The 22,626-nt window shown below is 37.8% G+C and overlaps 1 protein-coding gene across 2 annotated transcripts in view; it reads left to right on the top strand.

The window, feature by feature from the left end:
* NELL1 (neural EGFL like 1) overlaps window positions 1-22,626 on the top strand; it is a 772,999-nt gene that overhangs the window by 705,869 nt on the left and 44,504 nt on the right. The window contains exon 16 of one of the 2 annotated variants that reach the window (XM_081063733.1): window positions 22,118-22,258. The exons of the other annotated variant lie outside the window; for it this stretch is intronic. Coding sequence (XP_080919859.1) covers window positions 22,118-22,258 — 141 coding nt within the window. The remainder of the gene's footprint in view (window positions 1-22,117; window positions 22,259-22,626) is intronic. 2 annotated transcript variants of the gene reach the window in all.

Here is a 22,626-nt window from a genome sequence, read left to right as displayed (position 1 = left end):
TTGAATCCCTGAATTCATCAGGGAGTATGCCATCCCAGGATTTTACTGTTAGAGAGGATGACATTGTAGCTTTGATTTTATACTTACTGCATTTGATTTATAACTATATTATAATATTTTCTTATATTTTAATCATATATGGCCTTGTCTTCTTCAAGGAATATGAACTCCTGAAAGGCAGCAACTGGTTTATTCCACTTTGCACTCCTTGTAACAAATGGGTAGAGTAAAAGGAAACCAACATTTTTATTCAACTACCAACAATAGTACACCTCTCATTTAATAGTCACAAAAATCTCAAGGCAAGAATTATTGTCTTTCTTTTACAGATGAGGAAGATGATGATGAAGAATCCAAAACCACACAGTAAGGAAAGGACAGATCTATGAATTCAACCCCAAACCATCTGAATATAGAAGCAAAATGACCATGAAAAAATATATATTTGCCAGAGATATAAACCAGGAAAATCCATCTATGTTCTACCTCACCAGATCCATGGCTTTGAACCCTTGAGCACATTGCTGATGAATAGCTAATGCTCAATACATGGTTGGTGGGTGATAAATGAAAACTATACTCGTATTTGGTCATTTTGGAGTAAGAAAGGGGGGTGGCACCTATTTGTCTAATGAAAGCAAACATTCAAGGTGATTGGACCCCAAATTTATTCTCAGGCAGTAAGGCCCCAGTTAGCTACAGTCTAGGACCCCAGGCAGCCCCCCTGAAGCTGCCACAGCAGAGGTATTTGCCAACGCCAAGCAGTCTATCCCTGCGACTCAATCAGGTTCTCACTTGTAATTCTCTTCCCGCCGTCACCATTTTACTCAGCAAATTGTAGTCAACACCAGAGGAAAAATAAATGCCTGTGATGTAGTACTTTAGTAATGGGAAGAAAAACCAAAGGCAGACTGTTCTCATGTTAATAAGGGTATTATCTTTTTTTCCAAAAATAATGTGAAGTTGGTCTTTTGCTTTTGCCAAGAAGTCATTTCTTAGTGAGCATATTACGTGTGTGTGTGTGTGTGTGTGTGTGTGTGTGTGTGTGTGTGTGTAGGGAGCAGAGCATTGGTGACTAGTTATCTGGGGAAAAAATACTTTTACTACATTATGATGACTCAATTATTTATTATTTCCATCAACAGAAAGTCACCTCTTTCATATATAAAAAACAGATTGTAGAGTCTCTGAAAAGGAGGAAGTTTTTTAAAAAGTATCAAGCTTTCACAAAGAGACGGCCAAGACTTTGAGTCCATCAGAGATAACTGTGTTGTTAAATAAGCTAAAATAAAGTGAAATAATATTTTAAAACGTGAAAGTTACCTGCTATTGAGCGTGGGCTCTGAGATCTGAGATCAACAATCGATTTGTAGGCATTTAAATATCTATCACATTTAAATATCACAATGATATAGCGGTCCTTTTCCCCATTTCAAAGATGGAATGAAGGAGATAATAACTGGTCCCGTAACCAGTAAGTGGCAGAGCCTGAGTTTGAGCTTGGTTCTGGTTGACTCCAGAACTTTCCTAAGAGTCTGAGCTGCCCTGATTTCATTGTCCCTGGTGATGTAACAGTGGTGATGGGACATCCACCCCTGCCTGTGCCGCCGGGCATGTGCCCCAGGACTGGCACACCAATCGATTGGTATTGGAATATTCACATTTCTGTTTATAGTATTTATTATCTTATCAAAACTAAGGACGTAAAACTTTGCTCGTCTTTAATTATAAATGATTTAATTGCAAACAGTTGACCTGCCAGCATCATTTAGTTAATATATAAAGTGGTATGAGGTAAAAAGCAAGATTTTCAACTAACCATACTCCATCCTTGTGCACATACTAAAAATACTACATTAGAGAGCAAACATTTTTCTGAAGTTACTAAATAATGCAATTAACATTGCTAATTTAAATTAATTAAAATATTTGCCTTCTGCTTTTTACTTCTAACATTTATGTATGTTTGATATATAAAAATGCTTGTATAAGGGGTCGTAAACTAAGAAAATTTATATTATCAGAGGTACACCATACAAAAAGTTTAGAGATTTTGTTGCCCTTGTCAACATTAAGGAAGCTTCTTCTGGCAGGTGTCATAAACTCCGATGGCCACATCTGTCCAGCATGAGTAAAGTGAGCCAGATATGGACTGCTCTGCAATGGAGAGGCTATGCCCCATTTAAAGGTGGCAGCCACTGCTCATTTCCTATCAGTTGTTGCCACGTGGCAAGGTGGGTCTAACGTTGCAGATTCTTTTTTTCTTTCTTTTTTTTTTAGAAATGTCAGGAATACAAAATTTCTATGTAAAATCTTCAGATTCTTACTGTTGGCATTTGTTGTTAAATATAGCTCTCTGTGTGCCAAACAAAACCATACAATCTGTGTGGGCTCTTTCTGTTCCCAGGGCTGACTGGGCCATCTATTATAAAGCCACAGGAATAGATCTGGCACAGAGGCTTGTACAGTTTTCTTTGTGACAGGAAAGTCCTGCCTTAGGAATTGGGAAACTGTTCTTTATATAGTGTTCATTGCTGTTCCATTTTGTTGAGTACTGATTTTCAATGTATTTGTCCCTTTGCCAATGTCATTCCTGAGAAGTGAGGAGTTAGGAGATGAAAGTGATGCTAATCGTTGTGCTGATAGTAATGGATGATAAAAATCCTTCTTGGAAGAACGTTTTCCTGTGGCTTGAAGGTGGGGTAGGACTGAAGATAAAGCAACAAAAAGTGGTGAAATGCTCTGAAGGATGACTTTACTTTTCTTAGCACACATGTGGACTTTTAAATTGTTTACTAAGTCTTCCATCCTGGTTTTTTCTTTTTGTTTTTTGTTTTTTGTTTTGGCATTTACATCATTTTTGCAGTGTTGACCTTCGGTAGCCCTCAATATAAACAATTATTGGTCTTCTATGGCTGTTGTGTTTCCACTTCTTTCTGAAAATCTCTGTCTTTGGTGCAAGCCAGGGGGAAAGGATGGGAGGGGACAAATGCTTACGGGAAATTACTGAAACAGAAAATACAAAAGAAAAGTGAAAGCTCAGGAGATGGAGAAGGAGACTGTAGAAATATCACAACAGCAATCAAATCCCACTGCAACATGTTAACTAATTTTTTCTGTGGGAACCTTCCTTTCGTTTCCTGCCACTACCCTCCATTTCTTTCTATTCTCAAATGTCTAAATAGTTAGCATGGTAGGCTACAGAGAACACAGGCTAGAAGGCAGAACACCTCCATGCAGCTTCTCCTCCACCTTGAGCCATTTCTCTGAGCCTCAGTTTCATCACGTTCAAAGGGAGAATCTGAATCCTAAAGTGTCCAATTTACCAAGGGCGTGTGAGGATCAAACAAGATACTGTGTGTGACAGCACGTTGGGTATGGTTCCATGCTACACCTGCCTAAGGGATCGTTAGGATCGCAAAGCCTACAGCATTTCGCTCTTAGGAACTCCATGGTCTGAGTTTGGTTTTTGAAGCCAGAACGTTCTGTAGAGACTGCAGGGAGGAGGTTTGGCATCTCCACTTTGTTTCACTGCAGGTTGGGGGAAAGAGCAAGTGAAGCTCTACTGAGCTAAGTGAGTAGCTTCCCGCAGACCTGGTTCTGGGTGTGTCCCCCCAAAATGCTGTCATTTCTTTGTGTAGTTGGTACAGAGTTTCTCCCAGAGACATGTTTGTTTCTAAGTTTATCTTCCTCCACAGACTGTGAGGTCCTCAAAGGAAGAGGCGATGTATGGATACTTAAGTTTTCACAGAAGAAGGTACAAGGAAGAAACAATATTGCATAGGAAGAGAAGCAGAGTATTTAGCACTAGCATACCTGCACTTGAATCCCAATTCTATTATGTACTAGCCTGTGGCCTTGGGAAAGTGCCATAGACTCTTGGCTTTCTTATCTGTAAAATGGGGAGAGTAAGTCATACTTCTCAGGACTGTCATGGAGACTAAAACATAGACATTGAAGAATTGTTTATTTTCTTCTTCATATTTCCACATCTAGAAAAGTCTCTGGGCACATAGTAGGTGGTGTGTGTGTGTGTGTGTGTGTGTGTGTGTGTGTGTGTGTTGCTCTCAAGTATGTCTAGCTATTTGGCATCACTGCTCTTTAAACAGCTATTGAACTGTTTATGCTGCACATCTGGTCAGGTATTTTCCAACCCGCTAGGTGATCTTAGGGAAATCACTTCTTTCATTATTTATGTATGAAAGGATGGTAATTGGACTCAAAGTTTGCAAACTGAGATCTCAAGTTAAATGAAAACATGTTTCATGTGTCCTGCCCAGTGTTGGCCTATCTGGTATTTAAAAAATAATAATAAAACCAACCTATAGACAGACTTAGCCTGTCAGTGAACATTCAACGGGATGAAGGAATGGTCTTTGCTGGGAATCCAACATGGCATGGCATGGCATGGGGTCATTTCCTGGAGCTAAGTAACAGCTGTTCTCCATGGGCAGGACACGTACTCTCCCCAGTACTAGTGCCTGGGCAACATTATTAACTCAGGTTGCCTGCGTGGGTCCTCTAATTTTTGGAGGGTATGACTTTGAATATGGTAGCACATAACAATTCCATTCCTCTGTTCCTCTATGATTCAATGATTTCTAGTCACATGGAAATTAGACATTCTTAGTTATCACTAATATTACGATGGTTAACCCACACGATTGAAAGGAACTATTGTTTCTTTGTAGGCACTGAAAAGGGACATATGACAAATGACCGTAGGCAATGATACTATCCTCTATTTCATTTCTGAATGATCCTCACCCCATACAATCTACCCTCTCAGCAGGCTGTCTTCTCTGGATACCTAAGTGTTTTCTCACATCGAGTGGTTGTTTATTCAAAGAGAAATGACTCATTCACTCTGTTTCCTCGTGTAGTTACTTGGTGCTGTCTCTGAGCTTTCCAAGTTTCCAAGATTCTAAGGTTGCCTCATGGGACGGGCTCTGTCTCTGCATCCCTTGTGAGCAGTATCAGTCCAGCAAAGACATTTTTAAATCAAATGCAGGCAGGATGCTGTGGAGCTGTGGCCACACAAACCGGCGTAAGTGCTTGTTGGGAATCTTAAATCCAGCCCTGTCTAAGAGTGTGCTTGAATTTTCTCTTCTGAAAGAAGAGGGAAAAAACACTTTTGTCTCTTTGAAAAACACAACTTATGGCATTTCTGTGAATTTGACAAAGGCTTTTATTTGTTTTTCCGAAATAACTTTTTCATTATGATGGTTGTTTGTCTACCATTACACAACATAAAATATTTTTTTCTGTAGGTATAATTAGATGGTGACAGAAATATGGTAAAGCTTTCTCAAGGACTGACTTAAATTATGCATTTCTCATTGGGGGCTGAAGCCTCTCTGTTTTATTTGGTGGTAAATTATCTTATTTATCATGTCAGCATAAGTACCTCCACTATGAATAACGCAGGCTACTGGAATTCGCAAAGTAAAACCTGGACCTGTCTTTAAAAGGATACATTTAACATCTTGCAAGAGTAAATTAATAACAAACTTGCATTCCTCCTTTTAAGCCGAAAAACAAAGAATTATTCAAGATGGCTTCACTACTGTCTTCATCAAGGATTCTTAAGCCCCTAAAGATACTCAGGATTAGAAATAATGACATAAGGGGAAAAAGTAAAACGTAGCCATTTCAGTACCCTGAAACGGTCACATCAGATCTGCAGTTTATTGAGAGTGACAGTGTGACCTATTGAAATGTAGAGTAGTCCACTGAAGTTTTGGAATCAGAGAAAAATAAATCTGAATCTTACCATACCATGTATTAGATATATTGCCTTATGGAAATTATTTTCTCTCTTTTGGGCTTGGTTTTCTTATCTGAAAAATAGGGATAAGAATATCTTACTGATTAGAATTACTTTTGACTGCAAGTAACAGAAAACTCAAGTAATTGTCACTTAATCATAAAATCCTTAATAATATGTCATGTTAAGAAATCTGGCACTATGTAGCTCCAGGGTGGGTTCAGCAGCTCAGTGATATCATAAGGCTAGTTTGGTGTGTCTGTGATTTTATTGGATTTTTTTCCCATGGTACCAAATTTGCTGCACCTCCAGTCATCAAATCCTCCATCCAGCTTGCTAAATAGAATGAATATTCAGGAATTCTGTCATTGCATCTTGAAAAGCAACCTTATTCCCACTCTCTTGCCCAGCATATTTCCCCTTATTTCTCATTGACCAGAACTTGGTCACAAACTCGGGTCTAGATAAATCACTGGGAAGGGAAACAGGGATAACATTATTGTTGACCTGTGGTTCTCAGAGTATGGTCTTCAGGATGAATCTGGCAAACTTGTTAAAATACCAGTTGCTGGGGTCTACCTCCAGAATTTCTGATTCAGTATGTTGGGATAAAACCTGATCATTTTCATTCCTATTCTATTTCCTGCTGATGTGAATGCTGCTAGTTGGATGGCCAGTCTTGGAGAACCACTGATTTAGATCAAAAGTGATTCAACCCCTGGGGCTGGGAGATGGGCCTCCTTTTTTTCTGAAATCAAGCAATCACGACTCTTTATGTAAACAAGTCAAGGTTCTTCTACCAGAGAGGAATGGAAAGTGATGTATCAGTTACAATCTAGCAAGAAAATAAAAACCTCAGCAGGTAAGTCAGTGGAGATAATTTAATATAGTGAATTATTTGCAAAGGCACTAGAAAAGTTTAATGACGATTGAGGGGAATAGGGGGATTCTAGACAGTAGCATTGTAGGGAGTCACGACGATTGCTGGGGCTGCAGAAGCGCAGAAGCATAACCGTTGTCAGAGATGCCACCCAAAGTACACAGTATGGAAAGAAACGCCCTGCTTCTTTTCCTCTCTCCCTCCTAAGTCTCATCAGTGCCTCCAACCAACACACCTAGCTGAAAGTTACTTAACAAAAGTGTCTGAGAAATACATCTCTCAGGAGTCAACAGAGGAAAGACAGACAGGTACTTACTCCGTCGCAGACAGATGAATAACTGGCATGGGGGCTGAGAGAATGGCTGGCTGACGATGAGTCTGTCAACAAATGCTTGTTGTATATAAAGTTGGCAGAACAATTTAAAAAAACATATTTAGAGTAGTTAACACCATGCTTGGTATAAAACATGGTCTCAAAAATGGTGGGCTACTGCAACGATGCTAATGAAGGAATGAAATGTTTTTTTCCCTAAAAAATTGCCAAAACACATTATGCGACCCTTAAGTATGAAGTGTACGCTGCCATCCTCCCAGAAGCCTCAAATACACATCTTTTATCCTTAATTCTTAAAGTGACATTGATAGCATTATTTACTTTGTTGGCAACGATGGTTGTATATATTAAGCACTTTGGCCTGAAGGTAAGAGGAGAATAGAGATATGAAGATACCCTGAGACTGAGAAACTTCTCAAAGGGAACATTACAGTCTGCCCAAAGCAGCATGGTTTTGTGAGCCAGCATATTCATTTTACAATATGCTGCAGTTATAACATAAAAAGAGGCCTAATAGAAATTTGTTGTTTTCACCTACCCAGGATACTTCCCCATTCTTGTAATGGCCTTCTAATATTTCTGAGGGAATAACCTCTTCTCAATTCTCAGTTCAAGAAACCTCAAGTGGAGCTGATTTTGCTTCTTGCTCCAGGGATGGGCTGGTAATCCAGATATAGACACAGTAATTACTTCTGGACTCAGCAAGTGACCAAATTGAGACCAATGAGGCTCAAATCTTAGATTTTTATCAACACTATTGTTAAAAATCTCTCTCTTCAATGGATTTAGAATGATGTTAGGCTAGAACACCTGGGGCCACTCCATGGTGAGGCTCCGGTTTAAAGTGAAGCTAATATGATGAAGAACTGAATGGAGAGATAGAGGGAGTCTAAATCCTAATGGGTACATTTGATTACCTGTATCCCAGAGTCTAGAGCCCCTGGACTTTTCAATTATGTGAGCCAGGATATTTATTTTTTAGAGAGGGGGGCGAAGCAAGGTTAAAGTGTGACTTGGAACTGATGGTCCAAAGTCAAAGGTGTTTCAATACCTGCTTATTTTTCAAGTACTCGTTCCTGGGCCTCTCCATGCACCTGCTCCTTATACCCCATGCTTACCTGCTTCCCATTCTCCTAAATCTATATTTCACAATTACTCCCCCAACTTTGTTTTTTATTCTTCCTTTGGTTTTGATGTACATAATCATATTTTTTGCATTCCCTCTGGTTCTTAGTATTGAAAAATTACATTGGGCTATTCTGTCTCAGGTTATGTTAAGAAATATCCTTTCTAGTTTAATAGAGTCTTGAGATGCTCCTTATGTTCTCACTAATCCAAACTTACATACTCAGGCCTCTGGGCACGACCAGATATAATATAGAAATCTATTTGACTGTCTTTGAATAGTTTCAATCAGTGGAAAACTAGATCATTAGTTTTAAACTTTTATTTTTTCTTATATAAGCACTGGAGCCACACATCTGTTTCTAGGCATTGCTTTAGCCAATTCCTGCTGATTTTTAACATGCTGTAATTTTATTATCATTCAGTTCAAAATATTTCATATTTTCCTTGTGATTTCTTTTTTAATCCTTGGGCTTTTGGAAGTGATGTGATTTCCGAATATTTGTAACTTTTCTAGAGATCTTATTGTTACTTGATTTCTAATTTAATTCTGTGTGGTTAGAGAACATACTCGGTAAGATTTCAGTCTTTCGGATTTTGGAGAGATAGTTTTATTTGTCATATCTTGGTCAACATGCATGTGCAGTTGCAAAAAAATATGTATGCTGCAGCGATTGGTAGTAATGTTAAATAAATGTCAGTGAATATTGTTCAGGTCTCCTATATTACTGATTTTTTTTCCTATCTAGTTACTCTATCTATTACTAAAATAGGGATTTTAAAATCTCTGGATTTGTTTATTTTTCTCTTTATTTCTTTAATTTTGTTTGTGTATTTTGAATCTTTATTATTAAAAAACTTCCCATATTTAAGATTGTTCTATCTTCCCAATGAATTGACTCTTAAGAAATGTCCTTTTTGTCTTTGCTAATTTTCCTTATCGTGACGGCTTTTTTTCCCCTGATATAAATATTAATATGGTTGGATTTCGGTCTACCATTTTGTAGTTTTTTTTCTACCGTGTTTCCCCCAAAATAAGACCTAGCCGGATAATCAGCTTTAATGCGTCTTTTGGAGCAAAAAGTAATACAAGACTCTGTATTATTATTATATAAAACTGGGTCTTATATATCATATCCAAAAGATGCATTAGAGCTGATTGTCCGGCTAGGTCTTAGTTTTGGGAAAACATGGTTTTTGTCTCTTTTGGATTTTATTCTCCTGTTCCTTTTATTTATGTCTTCTTTGGCGTTAATCAAATACTTTTATTCTGTTCAGTTATTTGTTCTTTCTTTTTCCATTATTTTTGGTGGTTGCTATGGGGAGTGAAATCTGCATCTTTCATTTATCAACATATTTTGAGTTACTGTTGTAATAGATCAGTATAGTTCCATTTTTCATAGACTATGTTGAATTAATGTTGTAATACTTGACCATTGTTCCATTTACCCCTACCTGTCCTTATTGCTATTGGTGTCATCTGTCACAGCTGCATACATTATGGATCCTACAATAGTGTTATAATAGTTTATTTAAAGTCATTTGTATTTTAAAGAAGTTAAGAGAAGGAAAAACAGAAAATTCATATAGCTTTTGTATTTTCATGTATATTTATCATCGATAATGTGCTTCATTTCTTCCAATGTATCTGAGATACCATCAGGTTTCTTTCTCCTTAAGTCTTAGGAACTTCCTTCAGTATTTCCTGGAGTGCCAGTCAACTTGCTATGATTCTCTGTTTTAGTTTAATTGGAAAATATCTACATACGACCTGTTTTGAAAAATAATTTTACTGCATATAGAATTTTTGGATGTACATTTACACTTGGTGTGATTACTGATATGGGTAAGTTTAAGTCTGTCATCTTGCTATTGGTTTTCTATTTATCCCATCTATTTTTGTTCCCATTCTACTTTTTTATCTCTTTTTTTGCAATGAGTAACTTTTAGGATTTCATTTCATCTTCATTGTTATCTTAGTAGTTATAAATCTTTGTTTTGTTGTTTTACTGGTTGCTTTTGTGTTTATGGTATACATCTTTAACTTGTAATAGCTACCTTCAAGTGATATTGTACTAACACATATATCAGAACTTTACAATAGTATACTTCCATTTTTTTCCCATTGTATTTTATGCTATTGTTGTCACATACATTATTTCACATGTTTTAAACCCCACAATACATTCTTTCTGTATAAACTGTTAAAAATCTTTAAATAATTTAAGAAAATGATGAAACAATAAATTAATAAAAATAAATAATTTTAAAAATAAGAAATGAGTAAGAAAATAATTTTTGTCTTTACCAGGCGGATATTATTTCCAGTGTTCTTTATTCTTTATTGCACATCATACTTTCATGTTACATTTTCCTTCTCCCTGAAGGATTCCCATTAACATTTCACATAGTGCAGAAAGGCACATGATGATCTCTTTCAGCTTTTATATATCTGAAAGGTCGTTATTTCACTTCAGTTTTGAAATTTATTTTTGCTAGGTACTGAATTTTAAGATGACAGTTGTTTTTTTTTTTTTTGTCTTTCAGTGCTTTAAAGCTTTATACTTCACTGTCTTTTCCCTTGCATTGCTCCTCAAAAGAAATCTGCTAACATTCTTAACTTTGTTCCTCTGCATGTAACATGGCTTTTTTTCTCTCTGACTGCTATTAAGATTTTTTTGTTGTTGTTCTTTTTCACTGTTCTGGGGAAGTTTGATTATGATGTGCCTTAATGTTTTTTTCTTCATCTCTAGCATGTGGAGCTCATTGAACTTCTTGAGTCTATTTGCTTATAGAGTCAACATATTTCGATTATTTTTGGCCAATGTTTCCTCAAGGGTTTCCCTGTCGTCCTGTTGCTTCTTAAGGGACTCCAATTACTCATGTATTAGTCTACTTGTTTTAACTTTATAGTTCATTGATGCTTCTCATTTTTTTAAGTTTTTTTCTTTGTATTTCGTTTTGAATAGTATTTTGAAGTTCACTAATCGTTTCTTCTGCAACACCTAATCTGCCAACAGTACCATCCAGTGTATTGCTCATCTCATCCACTGTAGATTTTATCTCTATTAGCTTGATTGATGTATCCTTTTATATATTATATCATACGTTAATATATAATTAGTATACATGTAAAATATAGTTTATATATAAATTATTTTCATGTCTCAAATTAGCATTTTTTAACATGTGAATATATTTGTAGTAACTGTTTCAATGTCCTATCTTCTAATCCTAACATATGTATCAATTTTGTGTTGGTGTCACATACTTTTTTTCCTCTTAGTTTTAAGTTAAATTTTCCAGTTTCCATTCAGCCTAAAATTGACATTGGATACCTGTCAGTGTCAACTTTTTTTTTTTTTAATTAGATGCTGTTGTTTTTGTATTCCTATAAATATTTCTTAGCTTTTTTCTGGAACCCTATTAAAACACTTATATACTATTAGAGCCTTTTGAGTCTTGCTTTTAAGATTTTTAGTTGGGGCCAAAACAGTGTTTAATAATAGAGATAATTATTCTGAACTACCAAGGCAAGACACTATCCAGTATTATACAGTGAATTATGAGAATTTACAGTCTAGCTTATGGCAGTATGCACTATTCTCCTCCCTATGTGAGCACTAGCCACTGTTACCTCTACTCCATTCTGGTGGTCTTTCTCCAGTGTTATGTTATTTCATCACATGCATTTTCTGATCACTACTCTATTGAATACTTGAATTTAGCCTCCTGCAGGATTCCAGAGTTCCCTCTCTGTGCAGCTAGCTCTCTCCTTTCCAATACTTGCCCTGCAAACTCTTCCTGTCTTGTTCTCTTCATACCCTCAGCTGTATATTCTTCAACAAGGTAGTCTGCTGGGCTCCCTTTGAGTTCCTCCCCTTGCACCATGGCCTAAACCCCTCTCATGTGGCAAACGAAGGCAATTGCAGGGCCCTTCTCATGTGTTTCATGTCTCTCAAGGATCATGCTCCTTAGTTGCCTAATTTCTAATATCTTGAAAACCATTCTTTCCATATATATTGTTTGATTTGTTTTTGTTTATGTTGGATTGATAGGTAAGACCAGTCCCTATTACTCAATCTTGGTTAAAAGTGAAGTATTCATTTTTCATCTTAATATTTTTATTCAGTCCTTGAACATAGTTTGATTTTATTTTTTTAAGTTTTATCTACTAAACGAATCATCTAGGGTTTGGTTTCTATTGTCTGCTTTTTCCCTTTGGCATGAGTCATATTTTCTTTATAGCTATCTAACAATTTTTATTGTGTATTGGTTATTATGTTCCTATTTTGTAGAGTTAGAATTTTCCTTTGAAGAGTGTTTATTTTCATTATAGCACGCAGTTAAATTGGCTATATTCAAACTCTAAATTTTGCCTTTTCTGTGGTAGCATTGGCTGAAATCTCTACGTAACTCTTTCACCTAGAAATCTATTAATAAGAATGAGTTAAGTCACCTTTACACTTGAAATGGAGCTTAGACATGGGTGATGACAAAAGAGAAGGTCTTCTTCCTCTATAATATGCCAGAGGTTATATGGTAAACTAGTTTATTTGACTACAAACTACAAACTACATATGTAGTTTGGAGTCAAATAGTATGTGGTTTGGAGTTTGGAGTCAAATAGACCGTGGTTTAACTCCCCAATGTGCCACTTTCCCGATATTTTACAATGGGCATATTAGTTAAATATCCAAGTCTCCACTTTCTGTAAAATTAAGGCAATTAAAATGATGTCAGCGGCATTCTGAAGGTCAAATAAACTAGTGAACATAAAGTACTTGTCAGAGGGACTAACACATAGTAAATTATTAATGAGTGGGAGTTTGAAAATTCTTTCTATTTGAGAGAAACTATAGCAAGAAAACACAGAATTTTCTAAAACAGAATGGATGGTAAGATTTGAATAGGGTGGTAGAATTGTTAAGTACTATTGGAATTCAGATAAAATAAAGTCGTTTTGGTGGAATTAAAATTTGTACTTGGATTTTAATTTTTTTAAAAATCACTTGCAGTTTGGGAAACATGACATGAAATTGAAAAAAGAATACATGGATACTAAGGCAACCAAGCCAGAGCATGCGAAGGTTTTGTGCTGAAGAATTTTGAGAAATAAAAGTGAATTGTTAGGCAAAGTGAGGTCATATTATTTTCGTGACTTTGAATGCCTAATGGGGGACTTTTTAATAAGAATCGTTTGTGAGAAACAGGAGATAATAAAATTACATAGTCATAGGATTTTCAAGCTGGAAGTGAACATGATCTAACTCAGTGTTTTTAAAATCATCAACATTCATAGTAGTGAACTTTAGTCGATCTATACTACAGAAATGTACGGCTGCTGAATGCTTAGGCACGGTGGCTCCACCTGGAGATTCACCTGGTCTGCCGAAGAGAACCCCCAGGGAAACCTAGTGCTCTAGGTTGTGCTCATGTAATTTAATTTAAACCTAGTGCTCATGTAATTTAATCTTTGCTTACAGAAATAATAGAATTAAAATATCAAGTTGGAAGGAGACTTACCCAGGTTGAACTAGTTTTCTGGTGCCAGAATAGCAAGTGCTATTTTCAATTAATTTTTTCTGAGTAGTTAATTTTGGGAACATTAGCCAAATACTGCTGTGGATTGGAGAGGGCGGCCAGGAGATCCTGCACTCAGTCAGGTCTGAGAAGAAACTGGAGCATGGTGTTGGCAACAGATATAGAGAATGGTTGCAAAGCAGATTTTAAACCATGTCAAAGAATTGCCAGTGTGTCTTCTTTCCCTTCCTCTGCCTTTTCTTCCATCCATCAAATATTCATTCCACACCCTCTAAGTTTCAAGTGCTATTCTGTCCTCATAGCACTTCATGGGGCTCACATTCTAGTGAGGGGAGGAAGATGGAAAACAAGATATGCATGTAAAATACAAAGTAGTTAGAGGGCAATAAGTGCAAAGGAGAAAAATGGAACAAGAGGATAGGGAAGTTTTGAGCTGAAGTGACTAAGTATGGTTGTAATTATAGACATGATGGCCAGGGAAGGGCTTGCAGAGAAGATGGATATTCAAATAGAGGTGTGGAGATTGAGAGATAAAGCCATGGACATATCTGAGAGAACATTCTAGGCCGAAGGAACAGCATATGAGAACAATATATGGAAACGCTAGAACATGCTTGGTATGCCTGAGGAATAGCTAGGGAGTCAGTGTAGCTGTCCTGGGTAAGTGAACGAAACTGTGTTTGATGAATTCAAAGAGAGAAGAGCAGACAGATTATGTAGGACACTGTAAGCCATGCTAGGAACTTTGGCCTTGTATTTATTGACTGTGAGGAAGGAGAGCTAGAAGGAGTGTTGGGGGAGGGGTATGAGTTTGATACACGGAAAGACGTATGTCATGGAACACTCTGGGCAGAATGAGTTTGAAATGAAGTGACCTCTGAGATTAGCTAATGTGAAGGAGATAATACAGGTGTATATGAACTTGTGTCAGAGGTCAGTTTAGAGATGAGAGCCTCTAGACTAGGAAGGAGAGTCAAAGTGCAAATTAATTGGTTTTTATGGAAGAATTTGGGAAGAATTTGTTTAGAAAGTAGACAAAAAGAAAGACTGTAGAGGTAACATTGGAAGGATACAACCAGGAAGGAACTGATGTTGCCAATTCAGTAAAAAAAGAGACTCACAAAAGGCCGAGAGCCATGTCACTGATGTCTTTGGCACCATTACGCCTAACAGGCACCTTTCAGTTCAGTGGATCAAAAATAGTTGTTAATCAGGACTTACAAAGAAGAAACAGCAATAATGACATCACCGTATATTTTGTGTAGCGGTTAATTGACTTCCAGAGCTAGTACATACTTTCTCAGAGTTTTGTTTGAGAGGCAGACAAAACATGCATTTTTTTTTTTAATTGCAGTTTGGCTAATGAAAAAATGGCGGTACAAAGAGGTCCCATAAACCTTGTATCAGTCATTTAGCTGCTTATTAGCAGATGAAGGCTTACGCCCAAAGCCCAGCTCCCCCATCACCTGGGGTGTTAAAGCCGGAAGAGGAATGAAGTATGCTACAGCGCAGTCCTTTCGTTTTGTATGTAAGGAATCAAAGCCTCGAGACCTGGACTGTCTTGGCATGGACACAGTTTCTCCATGCTGAGTGGAGATTACAAATTAGGTTTCATTATTGCAGGCCTAATGATTGCTTGCCTCACTTTGTAGATTAGCTTTACATAGATCTCATTCAATCCTTAAAACAACATTATTAGCTAGGTAATATCACCCTCATGTAAAAGCCAAGGAAACTGAAGGCGAAAAAAAGATAAATAACTTGCTCAGAGTCACACAGCTAGGAAGTACCAGAGTCGGAATTCAAACTCAAGCCTATCTGACTACAAAGCTTTGTCTTGCTTGCATGTTGTTATCTTGACTTCCAGCACAAAACTTCTACTCCTTTAACTGCCTACCTAATTAGTGATTGGTGGAGAGGCTTTTTTCTTGTTTGCTTGTTTTTGTTTTTAGAGATTGTGTCTGCGTGAGTTCTGACCTGAGCACAGTCTTTCCCCCTAATATGGAAAAGCGTCTATCAAAACAAGAAATGCTGACTGTAGCAATACAATAAAGCACCCCAAACTGTATACTGGCTTAATAAGATAGCAATGTATTTCTTGCCCATGTGTTATAACTAATCCATGACAGTTTCAGGTCTGCAGAGGGGTTTGCTCCACATAATCATGCAGAGATCCAGGCAGACAAAGATGGTGGCTTCCAGGGTTTCCCTATACCCTAGACCCCAGTGGGCAGGTGGAAATAGCATGGGTGCTCATGTGAGTGATCGGTGTGCCATATTGGAATTACATTGTTTCTAGCTCTAGAGCTGGAGCTCATTCACAAAGGAGGTGTGCTCAGGACACACCCTTTGAAGCCCAAGAAGAAGAGGAGGTGAAAGAGCTGCTTCTCCCCCCAAATCTTTGTTTCATTTATTTGTCTTTTTACTTTCCTTAAATGTTCTGACACATGCTATGTTCAGCACAATCCCGGCATTTGGCAAATATTAGATAACAATCAGGTTTGTGTTGCCACTGTACTTGTGCCACTTTATGATACTAACTTCGTCTCCTTAAATTCATGTGACATTTTTTGGGGAGGAAAGAATCCACGGTTTAATGGGGTATACGAGGTATGACAATTACATTTGCAAACTTGTTGCAACGATGTTGCTAACCATTTTGATGTCAGAGGGATACTTGATTATGAATTTGTACCAACTGGACAGTTAACCAAGTTCACTATTTGGAAATTCTGAAAAGGCTGTGTGAAAAAATTAAATGACCTGAACTTTTCACCAACTCATGGCTCTTGCATCACGACAGTGCACCAGCTCACAAGGCACTGTCTGTGAGGGAGTTTTTAGCCAGTAAACAAATAACTGTATTAGAACACCCTCCCTACTCACCCGATCTGGCCCCCAATGACTTCTTTCTTTACTCAAAAAGATAAAGGAAATATTGAAAAGAAGACATTTTGCTGACACTCAGGACATTAAGAGTAATATGATGACAGCTCTGATGGCCAGTCCAGAAAAAGAGTTCCAAAATGGCTTTGAAGGGTGGACTAGGCATGGGTGCTGTGCATAGCTTCCCAAGGGGAGGACTTCGAAGGTGGCTGTAGTGATAGTCAGCAATGAGGTACGTAGCACATTTTCTAGGATGACTTTGCAAACTTAATTGTCCGACCTTGTATATTATAGATGAATAATAGATTCTATTCCTGAATGTTTTACAATATTAAAATCATGTCAAAATATAAATGGATATTTTTGGAGATCCAGAAATCATCTTGCAGTTTTAACCAGTTTTCTGATCACAAGACAATGTGTTAATGTGTTAAAATTAAGTTAAGGTTAATTTTTTTCCCTTTGTTCTGGTTGTGAACAGTAATATAGAGTCCAAAGTTAATATCCTGTATAACAGGAGAAACAGAATAGATTTTGATTGAGAATGTTTGTTTTTTGTTTTTTTTTTTATCAGTCCTATTTTACTTTCATTCTCTTCAGTCTTCAGACGAGAAAACAAAGATATGAAAAATCTAAACAATATATTGGTGTGGTGAGCAGGAATTTGAAGTCATTTTGTCTCCAAAGCCCATGTTCTTAACCACGGTTAGTTTTTTGCATTCAAGTTGAGACTTTTGCATTCAAGTCTCTGATAGACTCTAAGTAGCTGGGGCACAGGGGCTTTATCTTTTCATTTCTGTGTAATACAATGTTTTATACATGTGTGCTCAGTAAACTCTTGTTGAATGAATGAATGCGGTGTTTTTCTTATGACTCAACACCGCACTCTACAAATCCTTAGAAAAGATGTAATCCAACTGCAACTTGAGCCTACTTCACAGTGAAATTTAACCAATTAATGTGAAATACAAAAGTGTCTCCTTGGAAATAATCTTTAAGAAAAGCTTTTTTGGCTTTTGTAAATTTTCAAATAGTAAACTGAGAGGGAAGATATCAGATGAAGGAAGTGATTCAGCCATTCAAGAGATTAGAATTTTGCAAGAATTAAGGGATTTGTTTGCAAATAGATTGTGATAGCAAATTCATTGTACATTCAGAATAGGATTACACGTGTTGCTTAGGGCATATTTTATGAAAAAGCTTCCCCGCAGTCATCTGTTTTTCTTTGTTAGTAAAAAACTCAAGTTATAGGTGGGCTCCTTCAGGAAGGCAATTATAACTATGTCTTTTTGTTGCCTATTGTGCTGCCTTAAAAATCTTAAAAGATTAGACATAGAAGCAAAGTATTAAACAGAAACTACATGGTGTCTTTTAGAAGTAACATATAAAGATGAACCCCATCTTATTTACTTTTATGAATTGACATTGCATCTTTGGGATTTGCAAACAGCAAGAAATCTTGTGGTACTTTGAATCTCCATTATAGCACATTTTCATTGTTCCTTTCATTCAGTCCATTGTCATTTATTTTTCATTCATTCATTTATTCATTCATTCCCATGAACTTTTATTGGATGCCTTCGTATTTGTTGACAGTCACTATTACAGAAAAAGGTAAACCTAAGATGTTATCTCTGTTTTTGAGAAATTTACATTTGAGTGATGGACATAAAAGGGGAATAACTGTGATAGAATAAGATGTGTACTTGAATGGATGTGTGTGTGTATGTACTTAATCACTTCGGGAGGGGGCTGTGAGCCTGGAGGAGTTGGAAAAGGTGATGTTGGCTGGGGTTTGAAAGATGGATGTGTATATCTCCTCCCCTTGATTGTGAGCTCCTGGGTTTCAGAAATCACATGTTCATCATCTTTCATCTACCGCAAGATAAAAATCATCCCTGGCACATATTTTCAACTCAACAACTATTTAGAGAGTTGAATAAATGTATTATCTTTGTGTAAATCTTCCATTCTTGATTCATCGACGAGATACTATAATAGAGGAGTGAGAACTACATGTTCAAGCTAGTTCTGAATCTGTTTCACACTTGGTTGGTTGCAAGACCTGGGCTGTAATGTGAGTTATTATGTAGCCAACCCTTGGTGTGGAGTATACAGAAATGAATACACTAGGTTCCACTCTCAGGAATCCCCCAGCATTTCTTGTTTCCTCTGCTACATTTTCAAGTCTGTGCTGGATTAAACTGAAATTTAAACACAATCCTAGGACTTGTTTTAGGAAGGAAACATGATTATTGTTGTCTGTCCATTTCCTTTGGGATGGCTGACACACTGTGTGATGCAGCCAGGCTCACAGTGATTTATCAGAAATCAGAGAGAGAGAGGGAGAGAGAGCAAGTTGGTTTGCTCAGTGAACTCACAGAGACCCCGTTCCCAGAGCGTCTGTCTGTTTGTTTGCCCGTGGCAAGAGCTGACTGGGAAAAACAAATCTCAGAGGGCAAAGACAGCCATGGCCCATTTATAATTTTTAAAGCCCCCAAAGTGTCATCGAAAAGCTTCCAAGTGTTTTCTGTATTTGGGTCTGTAGTGGTTGCTTTTAACATTACTGTGACTATGCAGAAGAAACAGCCTGTTATTATGAACATGATGAAAATGTAGCACCCCTTACGTAGTCTGGTTACATGTAAAATGCATTGTTTGGCTCCAGTTATAAACCTTGCACAGAACAGAAATGTGCAGCCTTCTTACCAGGTGCCTGTGTGTAATGAGCTCTGGTTATTCCAGTGAGTCCCTGAACCTGCTGTGGGCAGTGCAACCCCCAGGGAAGGGACAACTCCAATACTTTTCTCATTTTCAGTGCAAATTATGGATTCCTGTGTGTCTTTGGCAAACTGTAGGTATCTGTCTGATTGTCTTCATTTCCCATGAGAGGTCCACACAGATAACTGAGGTCCTGCCAAATCCCAGAACCTTTTACTGGTCTCTCTTATCATTTCATTTCAGGAATAAAAATATCTGTGAATTGAAAAACAATATTCCATTCACTGCTCCCCCTCCCCCAGAGATGACCTATGGAATTGAGAGCTGGAAGAATTCTTTGTAGAGTGTTCAGATAATTATTTTCTAAGCTGGATGGTTTCGAGAGTCTGAGGGGCAGTAGAGGTAAACTAGGCCGGTCCCAGTCCAACCAGGACATACGCTTGTTTTGTTTGTTTGAGAAGCTTTTGCTTTTGTATTGCCTGGTTTCCCACAACACTTACGGTGGCTAGGTGGTCGTTACCTAAATATTATTGGTAGTCTAGAAGTGACAGAGTCTGTGGGGTCATAACTATCTTTCTAGGAGCTTTGGAAATAAATATCTGAGGTAGTTTGTTGCTCCATTGCAGAGAGTTCTTTCAGCCCAACACAGAGAAGTTACCTCTAACAAGCAATCTTCCAGTTATGTTTGTATATCCTTGGTAATCTGTATTCAAAAAATACTGAACAGACTTAGTAACCTAGGGTCGGCCCTTTTTCTCTGTGAAACATAGCCTCCAGTCACTTGTCTGTTTCAATTTTTGAAATTTTGAGTGATCTAAGGTGTGTGTCCTACGGAACCATATACCTGTAAAATTTCAGAAATGACAACATAGTTGTTGAGAATTCATTTTCTGGGGATTTATAATAAATGTACACAAAACCTGACTGCGATAGCTGAAGGTGACCTAGAAGCACTGGATCCTGAGGGCTGATTGCTTTTAGAAACCTAAGGGATGTTATATGTCAAAGGATTGTATAGACTGAATTGATTCAAGCCATATAGGAAGACGGTGGCAGCTGGCAGAAAAAGGGAAAGGTGGAGTTGTCCAGAATAAAGAGCTACACCATTTCCTCTTTACTTGGCTGAAATGCTATCAGATGAGAGTGACAAGTTTTAAACTATACTCACAGCTCTGTGCATAACTCAAGACTTGTGTAGGAAAAAGAACCACTGGTAGCTGATTGACCTGAGCTGATGCTTACAGCAGGGAATTGTTGAAGGAGACTCCAAAGTTTGTTTTAATCATTATGTGTTAAATCCCAATATTAGATTTTTATTCATATAAGACTGTCACAGTTCACAGTACTTCTAGAGAACAAGGGGAAGATTCCCGGCCAACATTGGCTATTATATATTCCAAGAAATAATTACATGGAGAGAATGAGCTGACCCTGGTATAACAATTGACCGCTCATCTTTCTGCAATGGTGAAAGATGAGCTCAAAGGCAAGACTTTGGGCTAGTGAATTTATGTGTGATTCCGGCTTCAGACATCTGCTGATTCTAAAAACCCAGACCCTAGAGGAAACAAACCCTGGAAGATTTTATTTCATCGGGTACATCTGAAGGATAAGGATCTATGATTGACTATCGTAAATCAAGTTCACAAGTAAATCAACAATTTTTAAAGAATTAGAAGAGTACTTCCCAAACTGTGCTTCCCCAGAACACTAGTTTCCAACATATTAAGGTATCCCTCCAAAAAAGCACTCCTCAGCTAAATATATTTGGGAAACAGTGCATACCACTCTTCTCCTTTCTAAGCTTTGTAGGGCATATAAATGTAAGTCTTTGAGACTGCACTATTAAAAAAAAGTCAGTTTAATACTATTTAACCCAGAGTTTCCTCAACTTACTTGTTCATGGACATTTTCAAAGAGTACCTAGTAATATCTGGAATGTTTACTTTGGAATCATTGAATCTGAAAAAAAGAAAAAAAAGACGTATACGCTCAATAACAAAACCATGCCACACGTCCTCCATTTGGTTTCTGGTGATTTGGAGCATTTGCAGTTGGGAATGTCTTCATGACCATCAGCTCTCATTCATTGTTCAATAAATGAGAAAGCATTCAAAAATGAAGCTTTAAAGCATGGATTCTAGATCAAATGGGACTTGGTTCTTCCTGTTGTAAGGGTGAATGTTAAGAAATCAATAACTTAGTCAGCCTATAGCTTGATTCACCTCCTAGTTTGCTATTCAGCTGGTTTCTCTTTGTTGCTGTCCCTCCCTGCCCGATTTAATTACTCTGCTTTCCCAAGGCTACCCGCATACCTTGTTAATCTAGCTAAGCACCGAAAACTAACTTTCAAGAAACTGAGTCAGCCCTCAGCCATACAGACACCGGCCACCAGGCTGCAATCCTTGGCTGCAATTCTGTCAGTTGTGACTTATGAATCACCCATAAGACCAGGTTTGAGATAACCATCGCAGAACAAACTGGACCCCAAGAGATGTTGTCTCGAATGAGGCACACGACTAACTCGCCCTTTCCTTTGTTCTTCTTGTATACCTGTAACTTCTTCTCACCGGTCTAGGAACGGGGAGATGACCTATGGTCAGGAGTTCCACCATCCTCCCAGAATGCCAGCATTCTCAATACACCTGCTTGTCTTTCCACCAAACTTGTCTCTCAATTGTTGAGTTTTTCAAGCAGCAGGCAGCCAGACCTTTAGCACGGTAACACTGTAACTTCCATTTTAGGTGACTAACCAGTTTTAATTGATATGTTGACAAGAACATGTTTTAGGTATTTACTAGGAAGATTCATGTCAAAAGAAATTAATGTCCTGGTGGGCTTGTGTTTTTCTCTGAGGCAGATATTGATGAATGTACAGAGGGAATCATTGAGTGCCACAACCATTCCCGCTGCGTTAACCTGCCAGGGTGGTACCACTGTGAGTGCAGAAGCGGTTTCCATGACGATGGGACCTATTCACTGTCCGGGGAGTCCTGTGTTGGTAAGCAGTTTTCAGCCATGACCTCCATCCATCTGGACCTTTGCAAGAGGGGCAGCCTGCTTTTGTCCTCTATTCAGCTCCCAGTGTGAAAATCTGACCCCTCACTGGTTAACTCATCAATTTTCAAATTTCCTCTCTCTACAATTGAGGGATTAGGCCACGGATTATGCCATGTGGGGCTTTAGAATTTTTATACAGAAATTGGGGCAGTCAGAGGACAAAGCCTGGACTGGCATTCTAAGGCATTTCTTTCTTGCTAAGGAAACCATGATGGCTGGAATTTCTAACAGTTTGAGATGCAGCTGTGGGAGAGGAGGAAATACTGCCGGACTTCATAAATTTAGTTTAAATCACAGCCTTTGTACTGC

The sequence above is a fragment of the Rhinolophus hipposideros genome, assembly GCF_964194185.1.
Source record: "Rhinolophus hipposideros genome assembly, chromosome: 10".
In the NCBI taxonomy this organism is placed as follows: domain Eukaryota; kingdom Metazoa; phylum Chordata; class Mammalia; order Chiroptera; family Rhinolophidae; genus Rhinolophus; species Rhinolophus hipposideros.
This window is presented reverse-complemented; position numbering and strand designations above follow the sequence as displayed.